Raw genomic sequence first — 20,774 nt, 5'->3', positions numbered from 1 at the left:
TATTTTTAATTAGGAGAGCTAATAAGATTGGATTATAGTTTATATATATATATATGTTTTGCAATGACAATTAACAAAGCACAAAGACAAACAATTCCTAATGTTGGAATATATCTTCATGAAAAATGTGTAAAAATGTGTTTTCTCATGGATAACTTTATGTTGCACTATCTAGAAAAATGAGAGTAAAGACAACAAAAGTTTGGATCAAGTCCATAGGTGACAATAAGTTGCCTTCAAATTATATATAAAAAAAAAAGATTGTTTATAAAGAAATCATTTTGTTGATATATGCAAATCTTACCTTTAAATTCTTATATTTTAATCTAATTATTATAATTTCTTCTCATATACATCTAATTCTATTATCTTTTGAATTTCGTACCTTTAAAATTAGTACAGTCTAAATATATATATGCAATGTTTACTATAATCTAAAATTACGCATTGTATGTGTCATGCACGTATCTTTTACTAGTCTTGTTCCTAATTATATATATTTATGAAATCCCTATTAAATCTTAATAACATTTTTCTATTCAATGGATACTTAAATCGTAATAAAATTTAAAATACAAGAAATAAATGGTTACTCTATAAAATTACACACCTAAATTGTTCTACAAAGTTAGTAGTTTAGTGATTAAATTATTATATAGCTAAAATTTAGGAATTAAATTGTCAAATAAGCAACTACTCTCGCATTACCCAATTGAAATTTGCATAACTTCCATTTCCTTTCGCTGTATTTTTTTCTAAAGTTGCTAAAGTCCACGAATGGCTTCAAGTTTACTCACAAATACCATAGTTTGAAATGCCCTCTTTTCCTCCCATCAAGAAAGCTTCAAACTGCTACTTTCTTGGATGAACAAAATTGCTATGTCCAAAGTCGAAACTATAGGTTATTCAAATGCCACAAGGCTCGTGCCACACTAGCTAGAACTTCGTGCTAGCGAGTGGTTCCTTCCTTCGACGTTGCAGTGCCCATCTACTTGGACTTCTCTTGGTTTTAACTTAGTCGATCTCGGCTTGGATGGAGCATAATTGAGCTCAGAAGACCCGACAGATATGGCAAGAATGCAAGGTGAACTGTTGGACTTCTCCCCTCTTCATATACAATGAGCATATATAATAAAACATCTAGAGATATTGGTAACGTTAGCCTCCTAAATCCAAAAAGGAAATTGAGTTATTAGACGAATACCCAACAGACTTCAAATGATCTGTTAACTGATCCAACAAGGGATATATACCGTTTGTTTCATGTCTCTTGTCATCAACCATGAACTCTATAATACACTCATCAATCTCAACGAAGCTAACAGCTTTACACTTGATGATCCCATGGCCACTCATCAGCTTTCTTACATTTTTTGCTTCCTTCCATCTCATTGCTTCAAAATATATGTTCGATAGAAGAACATAGAGCCCGGAACTATCTGTCTCCAACTCTAGTATCTGTTTCAAGATTATATTCGCAATGTCTACATCTCCATAAGTCCTACAAGCACCAAGCAAAGCGCCCCACATGACGACATCAGGCTTCATTGGCATTCCTCCAATGAGTTTTATTGCTTCCTGCAACATCCCTCCTCTTCCTAGCAAATCCACCATGCATGCAAAATGCTCAATTTCAGGTAAAATACCGTAAATCGAACTCATTCTCTCAAATAAATATTGTCCCATGTTGACAAGTCCACTATGGTTACAAGCAGATAGCAGTCCCATGAATGTGAATTTGTCGGGCCAAATTCCTGTTGTATGCATCATATTGAATAGTTTCAGTGCATCCAATCCATGGCCATGTAAAGCAAGAGCCTGGATAACGACATTCCAGGAAACTAAATTCTTATCTTTAAACTCAAAGAAGAAATCCAAGGCGGTTTCAAGGGCACCACATTTCGCATACATGTCAACAAGGGCATTCAAGAGAGTGACAGTAATCACGATATTATGTCTGCATATGTAACAATGTGTTTTTTCTCCCATGGCTAAATCACCAATTTGACTGCAGGCTGAAAGAACACTAACTAGAGTAGTCTCATCAGGAATGGTGGTGGTCTCACACATTTGTTGAAAAAGAAGCAATGCTTCCTTGCATTGGCCGTCTTGGACATAACACGACATCATTGAGTTCCAAGATATCACGTTCTTCTCAGGAATTTGATCAAATATCTCACGAGCATGGTGAATAAGTCCATGGTTTGAATATGCACTAATCATGGAAGTAAAAGAAACAACAGTTTTGTGAATCATTCTATGGAAGATTGTCTGAGCGAAAAGCAAATCCCCAGATTTGGCATACATATCCAACAGAGCATTTCTTAAAATTTGATCAACCTCAATCCCAGTAATCTCTACATAATGATGCACACATTTACCTATGTCTAATCTACAACTTTTTGAACACATGGAAAGTAGATGAACCAATGTGAACTGATCCGGCTGAAATCCCGACTCTCTCATCTCTCGAAACAACAAAAACGCTTCCTTACAAAGCCCATTCCTAAAGTACCCACCAATCATCGAATTCCAAGACACCAGAGTTCTATTAGACATTTCATCAAACACTTGGTATGCACATTGAACAAAACCAAAAACAGCATAAGCATTAATCAGAGCATTATGTACATACACATGAGACAACATCCCCAATCGAATAGCATGGCAATGGACAACAAAAGCTTCCCAATACGCAAGCTGAGAAGCACAAGCCTTGAGTACAAAAGGGAGAGTAAATCGATTGGGTAAAAACCCAGATCGCATCATTTTAATGTAGAGAAGAATAGCATTGATTGGATGTGGAGAAGTGGAGTAACCCCTTATCAAGCAATTGAACATAAACTTATTGGGTTGGAGAAGGTGATCAAAAACAAGCTGGGCATATTGAAGATCCCCAGCTTGAGAAACAGAGCAAAAAGAGATCAATTTTCCAAGGGTGATATTTTGAGAAACCAATCCTTGGAGGATAATTTGGGCATGAAGAACCTTGAGTTCTCTCATGGAGGCGCATTTTTCTAATGAAAAGTGAAGAGATTGATGAACAGAGGAGTTGAAATGAAGAGGAGAAGTGCTGTTCTCAGCAGAAGGATGAGTGGGTAAAGAGTGAAAACGAAAGAGGGAGCGGTTGAGGCGGGAACAAACCGTAGAATATTTGAGAGAGAAGAGCATGACCATAATGAATGATACTGCCAACATCTGATTTGGAGTTTGAATCTCCAACCTAATATATCACCTTTTCTTATGGGCGTATTCGATTTTTTAATCTACATTTACCGATTCGTAATGAAAACTTGTGTAATTGTAATGAAATTTGACTCATGATTTAATCGTAAAGGACACTTGTTTGCAAACGTAATCGAAATGTTTCTTTTCTATCACGTCTACTTAAAATTATGAAATTGTCGTAGGGGTGAAATGACCATTGTTTATTTTTCAAATGAGATCGTCAGATACAACAAAAACTTGTATGCATTAGTCTTTTCAATTTTCACTTTTTCGATGACACATTTGATCTTCTTTATTGTTCTACAAATTTTTTAGATTCTATAACCTATGATATGATTGGGTGAGTAGAAAGAGATTAATTTAGTGGCAGTTAGTAAAATAAACTTTTTTTAGTAGAGTAGATATATACTTGTTTTACATGTTTGTCTTTGATCAACTTGTTGAACAAAAGATCATCATCGAGCCAAAACTGTATCAACCTTTTCACTAATCTCTATCGATTCCAAACCTAAAACCCAAGATCTTTCAAGTGATATTAAAGAAGATGATTGAGTGAGAACAGAGAGATTAAACACAATCTCAGTCATGCTTGGTCTAACCATTGGCAAGTCATGAGTACACGTCATGGCTAAATCTATCAAGTTCAAAGCTCCATCAATAGGATAGAAGTTTTTAAGCCTTGGATCCATCCATGTCCTTAGCCCTCCTTCCTTCGTCTCCTCACCATCCATCACCTCTCTTATGACCTTCCATAGCATCACAGCGTCATCGTCGCCTTTCATTTCGGTCGCATTTTTCCCAGAAAGTAGTTCTAATAAAACAACTCCAAAAGCAAAAATATCTATCTTATGTGATGTAGTGTTTAGTGCAGGCTTTGCCATGGAGAGATTTGTTATCTTTGCCCTCATTCTCGAGTCGAGAAGTATGTTACTCATTCGGATATCTCGATGAACAATGCTCGGTTGAATGTGTTCGTGCATATATTGTAAACCATTGGCCACATCTAATGCTATGGAAATCCTTTGATCCCATGTAAGGGTGGGCAACGAAGAAGAGGACAACCATTTATCAAGTGAGCCGTTTTCGGCGTATTCATAAACTAGGAAGCAACTCCAGTTGACATCGGTAGAGAAGCCGATTACTTTTACTAGATTCACATGGTTTACTTTCTGCAAAATGTTCAGCTCCTCTGTTATATCTTCCTTGCTTTTCTTTATCGCAACAACTTGCTTGTCGATTGTAGCTCGATACACCGATCCTCCAACTCGAGTGCACCGATTTAGGTTCTTGGTTGCTTCCATGATCGCATTGATGTCATACCTGATTGGCTTGCTTAGATAGTCTGAAACCTTAGGAAGCAATCTATCATCTTTCAAATCAGTCTTAGCTCCAAAGCCTTTGTTCCTTGTAGGAGTACTAGTAATTTCCACAGAAACCTTGTTCCATTTCACTGACTTCCTATTCTTATGAACAAAATGAGCACACACCAATCCAACTATTAAAACAACGATAAAAATCGAACTTCCGACACTTATTAAAACGACAATAATCTTCCTGTGTTTACCGTTCGTCTTCGTCTCATTCGGACTCACATGAGAGAAAAGAGGCAATCGTGACAAGGGAATAAACACCGGAAGGTTCGCTGCATCTTTCATATCCGTGTAGTTATTTTCAGCTAATACAGCATCGCTCGAGACATTAAACTCATTGCTAACAACAGAAATGTTATCGGTCGGCCGCCATATGTATGTAACGAAGTAATTGATACGCTTTTCAATGTCAGTTTTTGATGGACACTTGCAGTAGAGAGGGAAAGTTACTTCATCTCCTTTGTGAAGTAAGCTTGGACCCAAATTGGGATTTGAAGCATTCACTAAATGCCATTCAGTAAGATTCTGAAAGGAAGTCATTGCTAAAGTATAATACACATCACCCTCTTTAATTTGGTAAGTAATGTTGGCAAAGTACTGATTTCCACTGCAGGTACAGTTAACAGGAATCAACAAGAGCTCCCCCGGGAATAGACGACGACCGTTCTCGGCATTCAAGTTACTAGCATCAGCAATCAACGATCGACGAACTCCAAACAAATCAGACACATTGTCCAAATCCAAAAAGTCAGGAGACTTTGCAAAGAAAGTCAAATAAGTTTTACAAACAGATGTCAAATCACACGACGAGCCAACAACCGACGAATTCGATGAACACAAAGAGAAGAAGAAGAAAAGAACAACAACGAAAGCTCGAGCAGGCATGAAGTGGAGAGCCATCATTGCCATGAGAGCTTGGAAAAAAAAAAGGATTGGAATGAGAGCTAAGAAAGCCAAGTTCTTTGAAATGAGAGACGATCAAAAGAAAAGTCTCTCATATGGGGTATGTGAAAAGGCATCAGTTTTAAGAGTTTGCCATTTGGAAAAGTCTGATAAGAAAAACAAAAGAACACATCAGAATTAAGCTCTTGTTTGCATCAGAAAGATTAGAAATTTCAAATCCAATATAAAAACGAAGGATCAATGGACGGCAAGGCTATTTGTTTTAGTGTAAATAAATTTTGTACAAATGACAAGTGAGTGTAAGAAAAAGCCAACAGAGAACTTTAAGCTTTAGGAGAAAGAATTTTATAACAAAATTCTATCCCATTATGATCCAATGAAAATGGCTAAATGGTAAAAGACAAAAGTTTTACTTTTTCATATGTTTTATGATTATGATTATTTCTTTATTTTAACTCACTTGAAGGTGAGTTACATGTTAATCAATCATTTCCTTTTTCTATTAGATTTGGTCAGATTTTGTGATTTAAGTTAAAATATTAAAACATATGATTTTTAATGCCTAAAAAGTTTGTAAAAATAAATTAATTAAGTTTTTACATACTTGAATATATAATAAAATTCAAAATGAAGCCACTCAAACAAGTGCAACCATAAAACTAAACAAAACCCAACCACAAAATTAAACAAGATCACCAAAGTCAATGCTCCCACAAATAATCTCACCTACTCTTAATAATTATTATTAATTAGCCACAAATTGTTGAAATTAAAAATATTAACAACCATCCTAAGTCGGTGAAGTAGTCAAAAACGAGTACGACTCTAAAAAAGTCGAATGTTGACACCTAAATATTGTAGGAAATGATGCTTAATCAGACAAATTGTGTATAGCTTGACCATAACATTCATGAATATAAAAGATGATAATAATAATAATAATACCAAAAAAAGAAAAGAAAAATTGCATAAGATGACAAAAAAATTTAGAAAAAACAGCTCATATTACGTCTTTTTTGCATATTGCGAATATGCCAAATATGATAGCTATCAGACGGTTATGAAAGGGTTATCGGAGGGCTATCAGAGGTTATCAGAAGGCTATCAGAGGGTTATCAGAAGGCTATCAGATAGTTATCTACTTTTAAATTTGCTACTTTTACAATTTAAAAAATGTAGTGACGTGAGCTCTATTTTCATAAATTTTTTGTTGTTCTTGCAAAAGCTCCAAAAAAAATTATTGAAAATAGCAAAATTGCTGAAAATATTTACAAAATATCATATTCTATCGACGATAGAGAGTGAAAGAAGTCTATCAATTTCTATTAAATGCACTAATCGATGTCTATCATCGATAAAATCTGAAAGTTCACTATATTTTGTAAATATTTTGATTCATTACGTTATATTTGAAAATGCCCCTAATAAAAAGTTGAAACTATTTACAATATTGATAGACAATAATAAAATCTATTCGGATAAATTAGCGACGATAAAAATTAAAATTTTACTGTATTTAAAAATGTCTCTTTTAAAGAAAATGAGACATTAAAATTTATTTATAAAAGTACCTCTAAAATTTCCAAATTTTCAAATGTCTTTTAACTAAGAAAAATCTAAGAGTACCTTTATCATTAGTAATTTAATTTGTTTCAAAGATACCCTTACCTATACTTTAGTCAAACAAAAACTTTTTTTTTCTTACCTGAAATTTCAAAACATACCAACTCATAGTGCTCGTAAGCTTAATTCTCAATTATCAAACCGAATAGAAAATTTAAGGTTGATTAGTTCACTCATTAAAATGTTAAATAAAAACAAATATAACAAAGTATATAATCTATCTACTATTTTTGTTATACTTTATAAATATTTTAGTTCATTTTGCTATATTTGAAAATAGTCTATAAAAAATAGACCATATTTTGTAATTGAACTACTGCTGTGGTCAATCAGTGGCAGAACAGACAAAGATGGACACAAAGAAACATCCAGCCTTCCATTCAAATCAATATGAATTCCACAACCCAATGATACCAAAACTTTGTATCATCCTTACACTTGTTTGTAAATGCCAATACAAGTAACATACTTACATTTATGCTACAGCTTCACAATAATTGCACATAATTTGTCAATGCTTATTTTGATTTTTTTTTTCTTTTCTTTTTCATTATGTACTATATAATGTGTTTTTGTATAAACTGGGATTATATATCAAAGCTAAAAAGCTTAATTGAATGTTACTCTTTACTCTATGGAAAGGTTCCAGTCAGCCGAATGTGATCGAGGGTCCTCTTTAAGCCATATTTGGAAACAGCATCATTCCCTTCCCGGAATCCATCTCCATATGCTGATGATGTATCAGACTCAATCTGGTGTTTGAAAAATTCCCCAAGTTTCTTCTCGAAGTCAGATCGTCTACCTTTCTTTGAAGACGTTGAGGAAGAGGAGGACGATGAAGGTGATGAAGAAGAAGACGAAGCTGAAGACGAAGATGTGGAGGCAACACCACTTCCTGTGATGGAATACATCTCAGAATCTAACCACATATGAGCCAATACTTGACATATGCCTTCTTCAACCTCAGGCTTCAAATTGGGATAGCCTGTTTAACGTGGTAACGTGTCAAAACTTATTCGTGAAATCAAAACAAAATTTAAAGAGTACAAAGCAAGGAAATGACCTTTAAGCCTGAGCCATGCGTGCATCATCTCATGAGCCAAGATAGATCCTGTCAATAACCTGAAATGAAGAAGTTACTGCACCATCCTTTGGAAGAACAAATAGCAATACACATCAAGATGTGTACTTGGATACTTTGTCAAGGAAATTATACCTCGGGAGGCCATATAAAACTAGAATAGCAGTAACTTCACATCGGCGGACTAATCTATAAGGCTCCGTAAACATGTCTATTATACGGTAGCCTGCCCCAATTCTTGGCCTCTTTGAGATCTGTAGATTTTGTTGAATATAATAATGTACCAAATCGATGGAATTGAATTAGTGTAATTGGAACTAAGGAAATATCAAATAGAGGGGAAATGTCATACGGTTGCAACAGTTTGCTCTTCTGATAAGCAGAGTCCTCTAGTTTCCGGCAAGTGATGATGGCCCTGTTATCGACGGCAAAGAAAATCAAATGAGTTCTTGATGATGATGATGATGTGCATTGCTCTATACAAACAAGGTCCATTAGACCTTACACTCTTTTCTCCTTCCATGGCCTCATTTAGCGCTTGCCTCTCAACCAACAACATGGGAACTTGTTGTTCCACTTTCATATTCAGACCCTCATAAAATTCTTGAATTTCAAGGTATAGCGGTTGGCATTCATGAGTATCCATGATTGCTGAGTCCAAACACTCTAAACAGAGCTTCCGTCCATCGTCAAGTAAAAGATAACTAGTGTCTCTTGGCTGCATCAATTAGAAAGTTGGTTTAAAGTTGAACTACAACCAACTGATGTGCCGGAAGCAATGATCAAACAGTTGTTTCACATCAAGTTAAAACCAAGATGACGAGAGCTACTTTCTCGAGATATTGTTTCTTCCTAACATGTACATGTGTCAAAAAGTAAAGAGGGAAGGGATAAACATGATGGCGAAAGTTACCTCCATTCTTTCACAGCTACAACATCTCGGAGTTCCATCTTTTTCATGTGAAGGACAATATTGTTGTGACCAGAAAGGATGCTTTCTATACTCTATAAGACCAGAAGAATTAGTAGGAATCTGTGCAGCAAATTAAGGAGAAGATCAGAAACACCGCATTTCAAGGGGTTATACAGATTCATAATCAACAAATATGAAAGATACAAAAGATGCTTCATCTGTCATTTTCGGAAACACTTAAACCAGTCATAATATATCATTTTCAAAAGAATACACACTTTTTATTATTAAGCATCTCAAACTGGATTTGAGGACCTAACTAATAAAGGCAGTGGGTGGTGAAGGAGATCTGGGGTATTCCAATCCAACTCGATTCCTCAGATTGACACCTGATGCTTAAGTTGCTTAAAATTTCTTCACAATGGATCAAGTGAGCTCATTATATTAAACATTACAACAAGTGATTTGAGATTTAAAAAAAAAAAAGATCTACTTCAATTATTTCCACTGTTTGAAGAATTAGAATTTAGATCTAGTTCAATTATTTCCACTGTTTGAAGAATTAGAATTTAGTTTACTGTTTTTCCAATATGAAAAAGTTTCAGAACAGTCCTTGATGAAACATTAACTTAACTTGAAGCAATATGTAATGTCTATGAACGGTCAAAAATTCTCTAGCTCAAATAGACCACAATGATATAATTTTATGAAACTATGGGTCTATAGTTGTATCAAGGTGAACTACTAAAAGTATAAAGAAATTTAAAGTAATGTTATATATCATCAGTTATCACAGTATTCATATACATTCTAATGGAATTTTCTCAAATCTACAATTTACGAAGAACATAAAACCAACAGAGATTTAATTTTCCTTTGATATTGACGTCACGAAAATCATAAATTTACCGAGCACATAATAATATATGGAATATACCTCTTTTGCCTAATTATCGGTAAGAGAAAGATCAATCAAACAAGAGATACAAACAAATAGCATGCTCTTTAGAGATATAAATTGACTAAACAAATGAAGAGAGGCTTACGAAGTTTCGGCAAACGTCACATCTAGGGTGATGTTGCTCCTTATAGCAGGATTTGTGATAAGGTCGGTTATCGGACATAGAGAACTGTCAAAAAGTTAATTCATTATAACAAGCACCAATACCCACACATTCAAAAGGTGGAAACAGTATCTAGTACCAAAGAGAATTAGATTTTTCTGATAGTAAATTAATGTCTCAGTATATTTCAAACACAGTTTACGTTCCAATTGCAAATCAACAGCGCAAATGAATATTGAAGACTATCCTTTAAATAATTGATAGGCCCCAAATCACTAAGGTTTATAACGGTAGGCGTGTGAAGAAGAAAAATGGATTGTAATGGGGTGTAACAGGTCTTCTGTGCATGTTGTTGGCCCATTTATGTTTATATAGGTCTTGTTAGTTACAATGTTTGTGGGAAGAGAGGAGGCTGCTTTAAAAAGGGGAGCGTTTCTTCTAAGGGGATTTTCTGCCGTAATTTTGTTGTGGTTCTCTAAGGAGAATGAGAATTTAGGAGAGATGGAAAGCTCTTAAAACTTCTCTTGACATATGTTGATAAATAAAATCGTTGGCTAAGTCCTATAAAAGGTTTATGCAGAAAACTTCAATTGTATATCCACCTCATAATCTGTTATAGGTTCATTGCAAGCATTGCAGCGAAAACATTCTGGATGCCAAAAAGCTCCCATGCAACTTAGAAACCGCCCGTGACCGATCTCAGTTTGGCAACCAGCACAGACCCTACATGAAATATGAGTTCAGTTTTTGGGACCAAACCAAATGAAAAATTACTTAGTTAGATTTCATTTGGTCTCTGGTAAGTTTTTTCAGTATCATGCTTAAAAGTTTCTTACAAAAATTGAGTATACTATATTCGGCCCCTTTTGACAATAATTCTGTTTTCCGTTGTGTTTCTCCTTATTTCCTAAGGTTGATTCTCAATTTCCTTAGAAAAGATATTTGAATTCATAGCCAAATTTATAAGCTTAGTTTTTAAAAACTGAAAACAAAAAACCAAATGGAGGAACTAACAAACAAGGGTAAGATAGCATATGAATCCTAATTCCCCACTATTATGTTAATCATGTCATAGATCTGTGAAAAGAAATTTAAAAAAATGAACGTCATGTCATAATACTGTAAGTGGGAGAAATACAAGCCCACATTAATCCAGACTACACATGCGTAGACTACTGTTTGAGCCTAAACTGATCTGGCCCAATCTACAAATAATAGGTTCATAAGTTTGACTTGTTAGATTGAAGTTTTGATTCATCCGCTAGATTTGAAATTTTGAACCAATTCGTAGATCTTTTTTAATCTTAAGCCAAATATACACTAGCCTATTCATTAGTATTTGCAACTTGTCATTAAACTTATCAATGACTAGACCAAGGTCGTGAATAGGCTAGTTTTTGGCCAGAACCCCTTTGACGAGGCTAAAAAATATGCATGTTGACCATACGTACCTGTATCCTGATGGATAGAAGAAAGGGTAAGGATTGAAAATATTTCCACTATCAAATCTAGGAGGTGGTGGCTCTATGTTTAGACTTTCTTGGAGAGCTCTAGCTAACTGTTCATCTTCTTCAGCTTGAAATGTGGAGACCTTCTCATGATCCTCCACTAGGGTGCTAGCAATCCGCTCATCTTCCTCCAATTGAGCTTTAGCAAGTTGCTCCTCTTCCTCCATTTGAGCTTTAGCAAGTCGCTCATCTTCCTCCATTTGAGCTTTAGCAAGTCGCTCATCTTCCTCCATTTGAGCTTTAGCAAGTCGCTCATCTTCCTCTATTTGAGCTTTAGCAAGCCGCTCATCTTCCTCCATTTGAGCTTTGTCCAGTTGCTCATCTTCCTCCAAATGAGATTTAGAAATTTGATCATCATCCTCTGACAGGCATTTGATACTTTCTTCATCATCCTCTGATTCAGCTTTGGTACTGTGTTCATCTTCATCACTGTGAGCTTCTTCCTCTGCAATTGATAAGTCACGATGAATAAAATACTAAACTCAGGCTATGAATAGAACCTTGATATAACTTGGCATTGTATTATTGTTGTTAACAATCATGAGAATTAAAAAAACACAATTGCACATTCTCTTGTTTCAGCATTTTCCACCCTTGTTTTCCGTGAGTTCTTCATTTGTTTAACAAGAAACAATATAGGATAATTTGACGACCATTTCAACATCTAAAATAATTCTCCCAGCTGACATGATAGTTTTATCAACAATACCTGCGATTCTTAGAGAGTAATAGCAAGAACAATTTTTGAAGTATTTGGAAGTTTTTTGTATGTATTATATTGTCTCATCATAAAATAAGACATCTCCCACATGTGTTTTGAAGAAGTCAAAGCCAGGAGTTCTTAATTTCTTTGAGTTATTGCATATTGTCAAACATGAGCTAACCATCATTGAAATAATTAATATATAATTGATAAATTAATTTCTCATATCCCTACATTCTGTGATATGCTATCTTCCTGCAGTACCAAACGCACACCAAGTGATGAACACACACGATAGGACTTTAGAAATTCCTCAAAGACATCTCAACAAATCACAGATTGCAAAATTTCAGCCAAATTCACCTATCACTGCTTTCTCTTTTTGATCTTCTACCGAAAGCGAAAGTGCAATTGCATAATCGATTTCCTCTTGTTCATATTCTGTCAATTCCTCCTGCGCTCAAGTTTTCCACGAATACAAATCAGCACTGAGCATGAAGAAGTATTTTATTCTGTATTGTATACGTGATATTGAGCACCATAGCCATTCCTCTTGTTCAACAATGTAATTGTAGTTACTGTCTAAGAAGTGGTCGGATATATCCACCTATGACAAAACAGCAAAATAAAAATAAAATGAGAACTAAAACCAGATTCCTACCACAGAGGTTCGAGGTTCATCCCAAATTCTATCTCCATATCTTTCCCTGTATGAGCTTTTATGGCCTTTGAAAAATTTAGTCCACCAACCCATACTAGAAACCTTAGTATTGGATTGTTCGGCTACTATACTTTTTCCTGCAGCAAGTTATTCAGTCAGGAACTTGAAATCATCCACCCTAAATTCTGAAATGTTTATGTGATGCACAAATCTTTTTTAATAGGTCTAAACGTAGTTGAAACATATAGGTTTGCAGCAAGCAATAAAGCAACAAGAAAATGGTAGCAACAGAATCCATACAGCAGAGAAAGAATAAAAGGCATCAAGTATTCATTTATAGCGTTGTGCAATTCCAACTCTCAACAATGTCTGTCCCAAATTTCTCAAAATGAACCACAGCTAATACAACATTTGCAGGACAAGTAAGACTTCAGCCAATGAAGCTTAATACAGACCCAATGGCATTTCCTAAAAACTCCAAGGCATCGCACAGAGGCATCTACGTTGTACAGAAACATCTAGTAGCTATAAAAATCATTAGAAAGAAAACAGAAATTTAAATTTCCGCACCCAAAGCCATGAAAGAAGAATAAAACAGTGATACTTCACAAAAATGGAACTTTTCACATCCAGAGACATTACACTCTAAACCCAGACCAGAAAAAGAACAAATCTACCCATTGAACAGAAGATTCTAAAATCATGAAATTAATATCTTTCAAACTTGCACGTACAAGAAGCAAATTCTTCTTGAAGATGGTACAAGATAAAAACCAATAGCTTCTTGATAAACCCATCTCTGCTTCAATAATCAAAGCCAAAAGGCTTCGTTTGAAAAGCCACCAAAACCATCATCGAAACACCAGTGTTCAAAGGAAAGGCAACAGGGAATGAAGAAAGAACAATATCAAGTAAAAGAGAAATCAATTCCATTCCACCTGAAAAAGGAAAAAGAAGCTGCAGAGACTGTTGGATCGGAAAAATCTTAGATCAGATAGAACTTCAGAACCCCACCAATGCATAGTCCTCAAAAAAGAAATAAATGACACAAAATTATTCTCCTTAGCATATCCAAAGCCAAACTTTCCCCCTGAAAATAGCTGAAACTTTCCTGAACAAGCAAAGTCAAAAGAACAATTCAACTAAGAAAAAGCAAAAAAAAAAAAAAAAGGGTAATACAAAAGAGAATTCAAAGCGTAAAAGAAAGGATACTTGAATTCCACTCAATTCCAGACTGAAAAGGGGTGATAAAAAAAAACACCAAAAGCTGAAAATTGTATCAAAAACACTTGTTCATCATAAAAAAAAAAGAAAAGAAAAAAAAAGAAGAGAAAAGAAGAAAACAAGGGAAAAAGGATCAAACCCAGATGAGGGAAGAGTCTAATGAGTTCAACAAATTTCTCTTGATCCTCCTCTGCAAGTGGGTCCTCCGCAAAATTTCCACCACATCCCACAAAACGTCAAAGACCTCATGGGTCTTTTTTTATTTTTTTGGTTTGACAAAACGTCACAAAAGGGAAGGGAAGAAGAGGAGTGAAAGTGATTTTTGATCTTCCAGTGAGTCGAGGGTCGGTACTCGACTCGTCCACTGAAAAACCAATGAGTCAAAATCTTGAATTCTGCCGAGTCACTGCCTTTCTGTTAGCTATGGCCAAACTTCCCAAGCGGCAAGGCAACCCACACCAACTCATAATTGGAATACATACTTGTTGGATTGGCTTTCCGAATTCAATCTCATTAATAGATGTTGATGTAAGAGGATAGATGTTGAAAACAAGGACTTACTTATTCAATAGGTTCATACTCAAAAGTCTTCTTTATTAATATATTTCTAACATTGTCAAACTCCTACCAACAAGTAGTAAAAATAATTTATCCAAACATCGAGGTAGTTAATAAAGTGGTTTAAATACTAGTAGATAAGGAATATGAATGAGATTATCGAAGTTTTGAAGATGAATAAAATTGTATGTAATCGTAAACAAAGTAGAGATCTTCTCATACATCGATTTCTACTATCAAAGTTCATGAAAAATTTTGTTTTTATTCCTTCATTTCACTACGTGTGTGATTAAAATGACATTTTTCTTTCTCATTCATTAAAGGATTGAGAAGTTAATTTAGTTGGATAAATGATATAACAAAAACAATTACAGAATGATTGAGGTTTAAACAGTGAAGGTTGAGTAAGTATGAAAAGAAGTAAGTTTATTGTTCTTTTCAAAACTTCAAGTTTAATTTTCACTCCTTACACAAAAATGTGTTAATAAAATCATTAATATTAATTATTTGGGATTTCAAAGTAATATTTAATCGGTAACTACTTTTCTCTTATTTTCTCGTTTATAAATATACACTCAACAAACCACTTTGTTACGAAATGAATACATATATAAAAAGTAAAATAGGAGAGATTAGAAGACAGATTTATGTTGTTTACTAACAATGTATTTGCTATGTCTATGAGTTAGAAGGAAAACAATTTTATAAAATTATTAGGAGTATTACAAAATGGTGTCACTGAGGTTTGAGAGTTTATAAAATGCACTTCTCTTAATCTAGTATCATAATAATAGTAAATAAATCATAAATAATTAAATATGTCAAATACAAATTCTACTCGATTAGATTTTGAGGGTGTAGCTTCTAAATTTTGCCTCGTTGATCAGGCAATTAGACTCTTATACTTGGTTGTTCAATGCGCTATATAACAAATTCAAAACATTCTAACACACTTTTTGAATTAAAAAATCTAATTTATAAGACCCCATTTCATAACTATTTAGGTTGAGTTTTAAATTAACTCAACCTAGGTTTTAGGAATGGTTTCAAAATCAAAGCAAAACTTAGAGGGAAAATAGTTTTTGTTTTTCTTGAAAAAGTTTGACTAAGAATTTAAATGTTACTATTGAAAATAGTTAAATTTGCAAATTTGACTAAGAATTTAAATGTTACTAACAATCGTAAGTTAAATGTGAGAAAACAAGCACATTTTTCGTTTAAAAAAATGAAGTAATTACCGAACCAATGTAAATATTATTTTTCCTTTTATGTAAATGTTAAAATTGGCTAATTGTAGATCAGTTCAAATGACATTCTTAGAATTGAGTTGATACAACTTGAAAAGAAAAAAAGTCCCGTTTTTTTCTTGAGCGCACCTCAATAGATCTTTAGATTAAGGTTGATGTCTTATTTAGAAAGTAATTTCAATATAAATAGTGTGTCATTGTTCAACATCAAAGAAAAAGCCAAAAAAAAAAAAAAAAAAAAAAAAAACAAACTTCATTTGATATATAATTTAAATATCTTTGTTCTTCTCTACAAATAATTTGATTTATGCTCCACTAATAATGGTTGTGTATTAACATTGGCCCATGTTGAGATTTGTCATTTGGCATTTCCTAGCCAAAAATAGAAGCATATGATCATATAATTATTTAGTTGGCCCCAAATTGATCTTAGTAAAATTAGAAAAAGAAAAAGGAGGAAAAAATTGAATAAATACAACAATAAATTTAACATTAAATAACAAAAAAACATAGCATGACGACTCTCTTTGTTGTTATTTGGAAAACAGTTGTCTTCAAACAAAGAGAAAAATTATATCTCGACTCTCACTTCACATACACAAAATGAACAAACAATAAAGAGGAAGTGAAAAAACGATAGCACTTAACATTTAATATGCCTATTCACTTTAACGTTCTCTTCTAAAAAAAACTTTTAATTAGGTGATAGGTTTGGCGAGCAAATGACAAAATCATTTGTTGGTTGGGTAATGAAGTCGATGTTAACATATGTTATTCAGTTTCACGCGTAACAAGTGGTTTTAATTCTTAATTAACACATATATAAGATGATTTCAACAAGTTTTACCCACTTAAAGTCAATAGCTTATATTAAATTAGATGTCTCTATACAAAAGTCAAACATAAATGATAAAAGTTGGTGAGATGTGTATTTAAAATTAAATGACATGAATGATGCAAATGGTAATATAGATAAACATTTAAGCATAATTTGGTTGATATTCATTTGTTTGTTTCTAATAGGTACACAATTCCATTACGTATTCCATTCAATTCATTTTAATGGAGTAGGTAACTTCTCAAGATTTTGAAGAAGTTATATATATATTTGACCATATATGGATCCAAATACTATTTCTCATATAAGTAGAATAGAATCAATGGCTATAGATTGAAGAGGAAATTTTTGTCAATGTTGATTTAATTATTACCTTTACAACAAACATACATTTGACTTGTGTTAGCATTATACGAAGATTAGGGTGCGAAACAGCTCGACTAAGAAGAAGAAGTGCAAAGAATTTGTGGAGAAATTCCACTAAAAGAATTGGACGAAGGACTCGTTTATAAGTCATGATTTAGGCTTCAGTTTGACCTACTATAGAAAATCAAATGAAGCTGTAAATACCATTTTTAAATAACAACATTTGATCTCAAAAATTATGATTCGTGAAATCTAACCAATTTCTGCACCATAGTGACCAATACATGATCCAAAAAGAACCAAAGTTGTTAGTGGAGGGATCAAAATTAAACGACTTTGAAAGTATACAGACCTTAAAGATAAAAGATATCGCAAAAATAAAAAAGTTTAAAATGAACGTTAATTCTAAAAGTATGAAGTGTGGAAGAAAACGACCTTATAAATCTACAATATAGTATATAATATTATTTACTTTGGATATATACTTTCAGAGTTTTATTTTTGAGATTTACCCCAAAAAATTTCTTATTTATATACCCTCGACCCTTCCTTAATATCTAGTAAATGTGGAACGTTGGTCATATTTCAATACGAACATCAAAATGAACCAATTAAGATTGAATAGGTGTCGTGAATCTTTTTAACTAGTAAAAGGACATCTCCTACTCTAAGAGCTCAACATTTGGCCAACCACTAACATAAAATATTGTCCATGAACATCATCAAATAAAGGATTCATGTGCTTTGGACAGACAACAAAAGTGTATATATATAATGGAAAAGGCAACAAAGTCTTAGAGTACTTCACCCTCTACCCATTGACATGATGTAAGCAAAAACTAAAATGTATAAATTTAAAAAAAAAAAAAAAAAAATCTAGATAACTCTAATTGCATCCCAACTTTTTGATGCAAATCAATTTTTAGTACTACCTAGGGTTGCATAAAAAATATTTGTATACTACTACATTTTTTGCTATGAAAGAAAAAAAACATCTACAAATTATGTAGAGTCTATCAAATAAATGACTAATCAATTAATATATCCGTTGACTTAATGGTACGTGTTTAGTTTTGAATGAGAATAGATCATTTTTTTTTCTTCTACAAACTATATGAATTCATGTCATTAATTGTCGTCCATATATCTATATCTATAATCTAGAGAATTTTTTTTTTCAAATATATCATTTCAATAAAATGACTTTTAATCGTACTTTGACGGCAAAATAAATAAACTTTAATTAGTTTCTAATTATTTTTAAAAAATGACATTTACATTATAATTAAAAGGAATGAAATAAATATTCTTATCCATTGTTATTATTATTTTTAAAAGATACTTACTTTCCATCCATTCGACCGTAAAAATAAATTAAAAATAGGGTGGGAGATTTGAACTATATACTTCATGTATTGCACGTGTTTAAAACTATTTCTCTTTTCTTGTTAAGTAGACGGTTATTACATAATGTAAACATATACATATGTATGTTTATTTATATATTTTGGTTAACAAAAAAAGTGACTAAAACTAAATAATCAAATAAATTCGAAAAATGACTAAAGTATTAGAATTTAGAAAATTGGAGGACAACTTTAGTTTAAACAAAAATATTTAAATTGTGATGAGAGGATAATACTATTGAAGTATATTTTTCACTTTTACCTAACAACTAGGGTGCAAGAATAAAATAAAAAGAGGATATGCTCAAATTGATTGGGATTATAGTTGATTCTGGTTATAATTCATTTGTTTGATGTAGGGAAAAATTGATTCTATATCGATTAGTTTCAAAATTTTGATAAAGAAAAACAGTAAATCTAACCAAATCGACTTGGTACGTATCTATATCAAAATTTGTATCTAAATTTATCAACCATCAACAGTTGAGTTGTCCTTAATGTTTCATTGTTATCTTCGACCATTTGACCTCCATGTAATATAGTTAAATATTTACCTACAAAATTTTGTAACGCAGCTCTGTATCCTATCCAAGTTGCCTTGCTAAAGTCCCAAAGAAATGACTTAATTTGTTATAGGCGTCATCTCACCAACAAGTAATATGAACTTTATATAGTATCTGACTAACACACCTCCTTTCATTTGACTATAAACCCTAACATTTGTATTTAAGTAAACTAACGAATTGTCCTATCGAACTAACTAGGGTTTATTAACCAATTCGACTTGGTTTTTCTCCACTTGAATCTCTTCAACATTTGTTGCATGTGGTTTAGGTTTGTTTCAACACTCATTAAACCCAACCAAATTCATTATTAATTAGAAAACATCGAACGATCAAACTAAAGATGATGTATCATATACAAATTTGACATATGTGAAAATTAAACTTGTAATTTTTTCAATTTAAATTAGTTAGGTCAAGTAACAACTAAATTTAGTTAAATTTGACAAATGTTTCATTTTTTTTTTCTTTATTATACCACCTCGATTACGTTTGAGTTTGAATCAACCTTTTTTAGTAGTCTAAAGTGTTGTTAACTCCTAGCTAGGCTCATAGTGTAAGAAATTGACAGGATATAAAATTGACATTTTTTTGTGGTGAACCCACAAACTCCTTAGGTCAAACAAAGGGTAAAGTTCAAAACTTCACTCTTCTCAATTTCTAGCTACTTCCTAACTCTTTAGGCCAAGCATACCATCTATGACAAAAAAGAGTTTAAAAAACAACAAGATTATTATAAAAGAGAAGTATAAATGACTAACAATTGTAATACATGTAATACATAAAAGACACATAAATAGAATTATTTAACATTAATTCAAAACGATATACTAATTTTATAATAAGAGAAAATTTACTCAGAATAAATCGTTGGATTTTGACAAAATATTAGAAGTACAGTTGTCTCATATCTGAAAAACTTCAAAAAGCAATGGAATCTTATTATAAAATAAAAAAGAACAATTTTCAAACTACACTTCCTCTAAGTATTTTTCTAAGAAAAATATTTTAACTCAAATACAATTAACTCCAAATTTATTAACTAAACCTAAATTTAGGATTAAAATAATAAAGAAGCAAAGAGAATTACACAGGAAATGCTTTGACTTTGACCCAACAAGAAAACTTGAAAGCGGGTGGATGGAATCGAACGGCTACAATCTCATCTAATCATTTGGAAGTAATAAGGTCCATCGTAGCCGTCAAAATCAATCCAAGAAGAAGCGGAAACATACCATCATACCCTTTTCTTTGTTACGAAGATCTCTTCACGTTGAGTGAGTGGAGGAAAGTGAAATGAATGAATTTACCATTGTATCCCTCACTTTATCCGTGGACCCATTTTGGAAGTTAGGTAAGTAGAAATCCAACCATAAAAGTTTTATCGATACAATATGAAATCTTCTAATATTTTGTAAATATTTTTAATAGTTTTTCTATTTTTAGTTCTATAAATTTGTTTAAGTGTAGTTTACTGTATGTTTAAATATTCAATTTTAATCACATTGTTTTAATAAA

At 32.8% G+C, this 20,774-nt stretch overlaps 3 protein-coding genes across 7 annotated transcripts; all 3 read right to left on the bottom strand.

The window, feature by feature from the left end:
- Window positions 1-573: 573 nt before the first annotated feature.
- Window positions 574-3,185, bottom strand: LOC103497406 (pentatricopeptide repeat-containing protein At2g22410, mitochondrial-like). Its single transcript, XM_008459581.3, has 2 exons — window positions 1,254-3,185; window positions 574-1,166 (listed from the first exon to the last, which is right to left on the bottom strand). Exons 1-2 carry the CDS (start codon window positions 3,175-3,177, stop codon window positions 1,159-1,161), a joined length of 1,932 nt encoding a protein of 643 aa, XP_008457803.2. The 5' UTR covers window positions 3,178-3,185; the 3' UTR covers window positions 574-1,158.
- A 498-nt stretch (window positions 3,186-3,683) lies between these two features.
- LOC103497407 (serine/threonine receptor-like kinase NFP) lies at window positions 3,684-5,507 on the bottom strand. Its single transcript, XM_008459582.3, has one exon. The coding sequence runs from the start codon at window positions 5,505-5,507 to the stop codon at window positions 3,684-3,686; it is 1,824 nt and encodes a 607-aa protein (XP_008457804.2).
- A 1,970-nt stretch (window positions 5,508-7,477) lies between these two features.
- On the bottom strand, window positions 7,478-14,796 carry LOC103497408 (protein DA1-related 1-like). 5 transcript variants are annotated; one of them, XM_051079525.1, is made up of 14 exons: window positions 14,418-14,700; window positions 14,267-14,321; window positions 13,993-14,165; window positions 13,055-13,191; window positions 12,757-12,847; window positions 11,634-12,135; window positions 10,785-10,905; window positions 10,165-10,248; window positions 9,119-9,238; window positions 8,711-8,923; window positions 8,558-8,620; window positions 8,341-8,459; window positions 8,188-8,246; window positions 7,478-8,109 (listed from the first exon to the last, which is right to left on the bottom strand). In XM_051079525.1, the coding sequence occupies exons 4-14, from the start codon at window positions 13,145-13,147 to the stop codon at window positions 7,757-7,759; spliced, it is 1,818 nt and encodes a 605-aa protein (XP_050935482.1). In that variant the 5' UTR covers window positions 13,148-13,191; window positions 13,993-14,165; window positions 14,267-14,321; window positions 14,418-14,700; the 3' UTR covers window positions 7,478-7,756. The 5 variants fall into 5 exon arrangements, with proteins under 5 accessions (XP_050935482.1, XP_008457808.2, XP_050935483.1 ...); XM_008459586.3 differs by lacking the exon at window positions 14,267-14,321 and having other exon boundaries at window positions 14,418-14,796; XM_051079526.1 differs by lacking the exon at window positions 14,418-14,700 and having other exon boundaries at window positions 13,789-14,386.
- Window positions 14,797-20,774: the final 5,978 nt, after the last annotated feature.

The sequence above is a fragment of the Cucumis melo genome, chromosome 11 (genome assembly GCF_025177605.1).
Source record: "Cucumis melo cultivar AY chromosome 11, USDA_Cmelo_AY_1.0, whole genome shotgun sequence".
NCBI classification, from domain to species: domain Eukaryota; kingdom Viridiplantae; phylum Streptophyta; class Magnoliopsida; order Cucurbitales; family Cucurbitaceae; genus Cucumis; species Cucumis melo.
The sequence above is the reverse complement of the archived record's forward strand: the minus strand, read 5'-3'. Positions and strand labels throughout refer to the sequence as shown.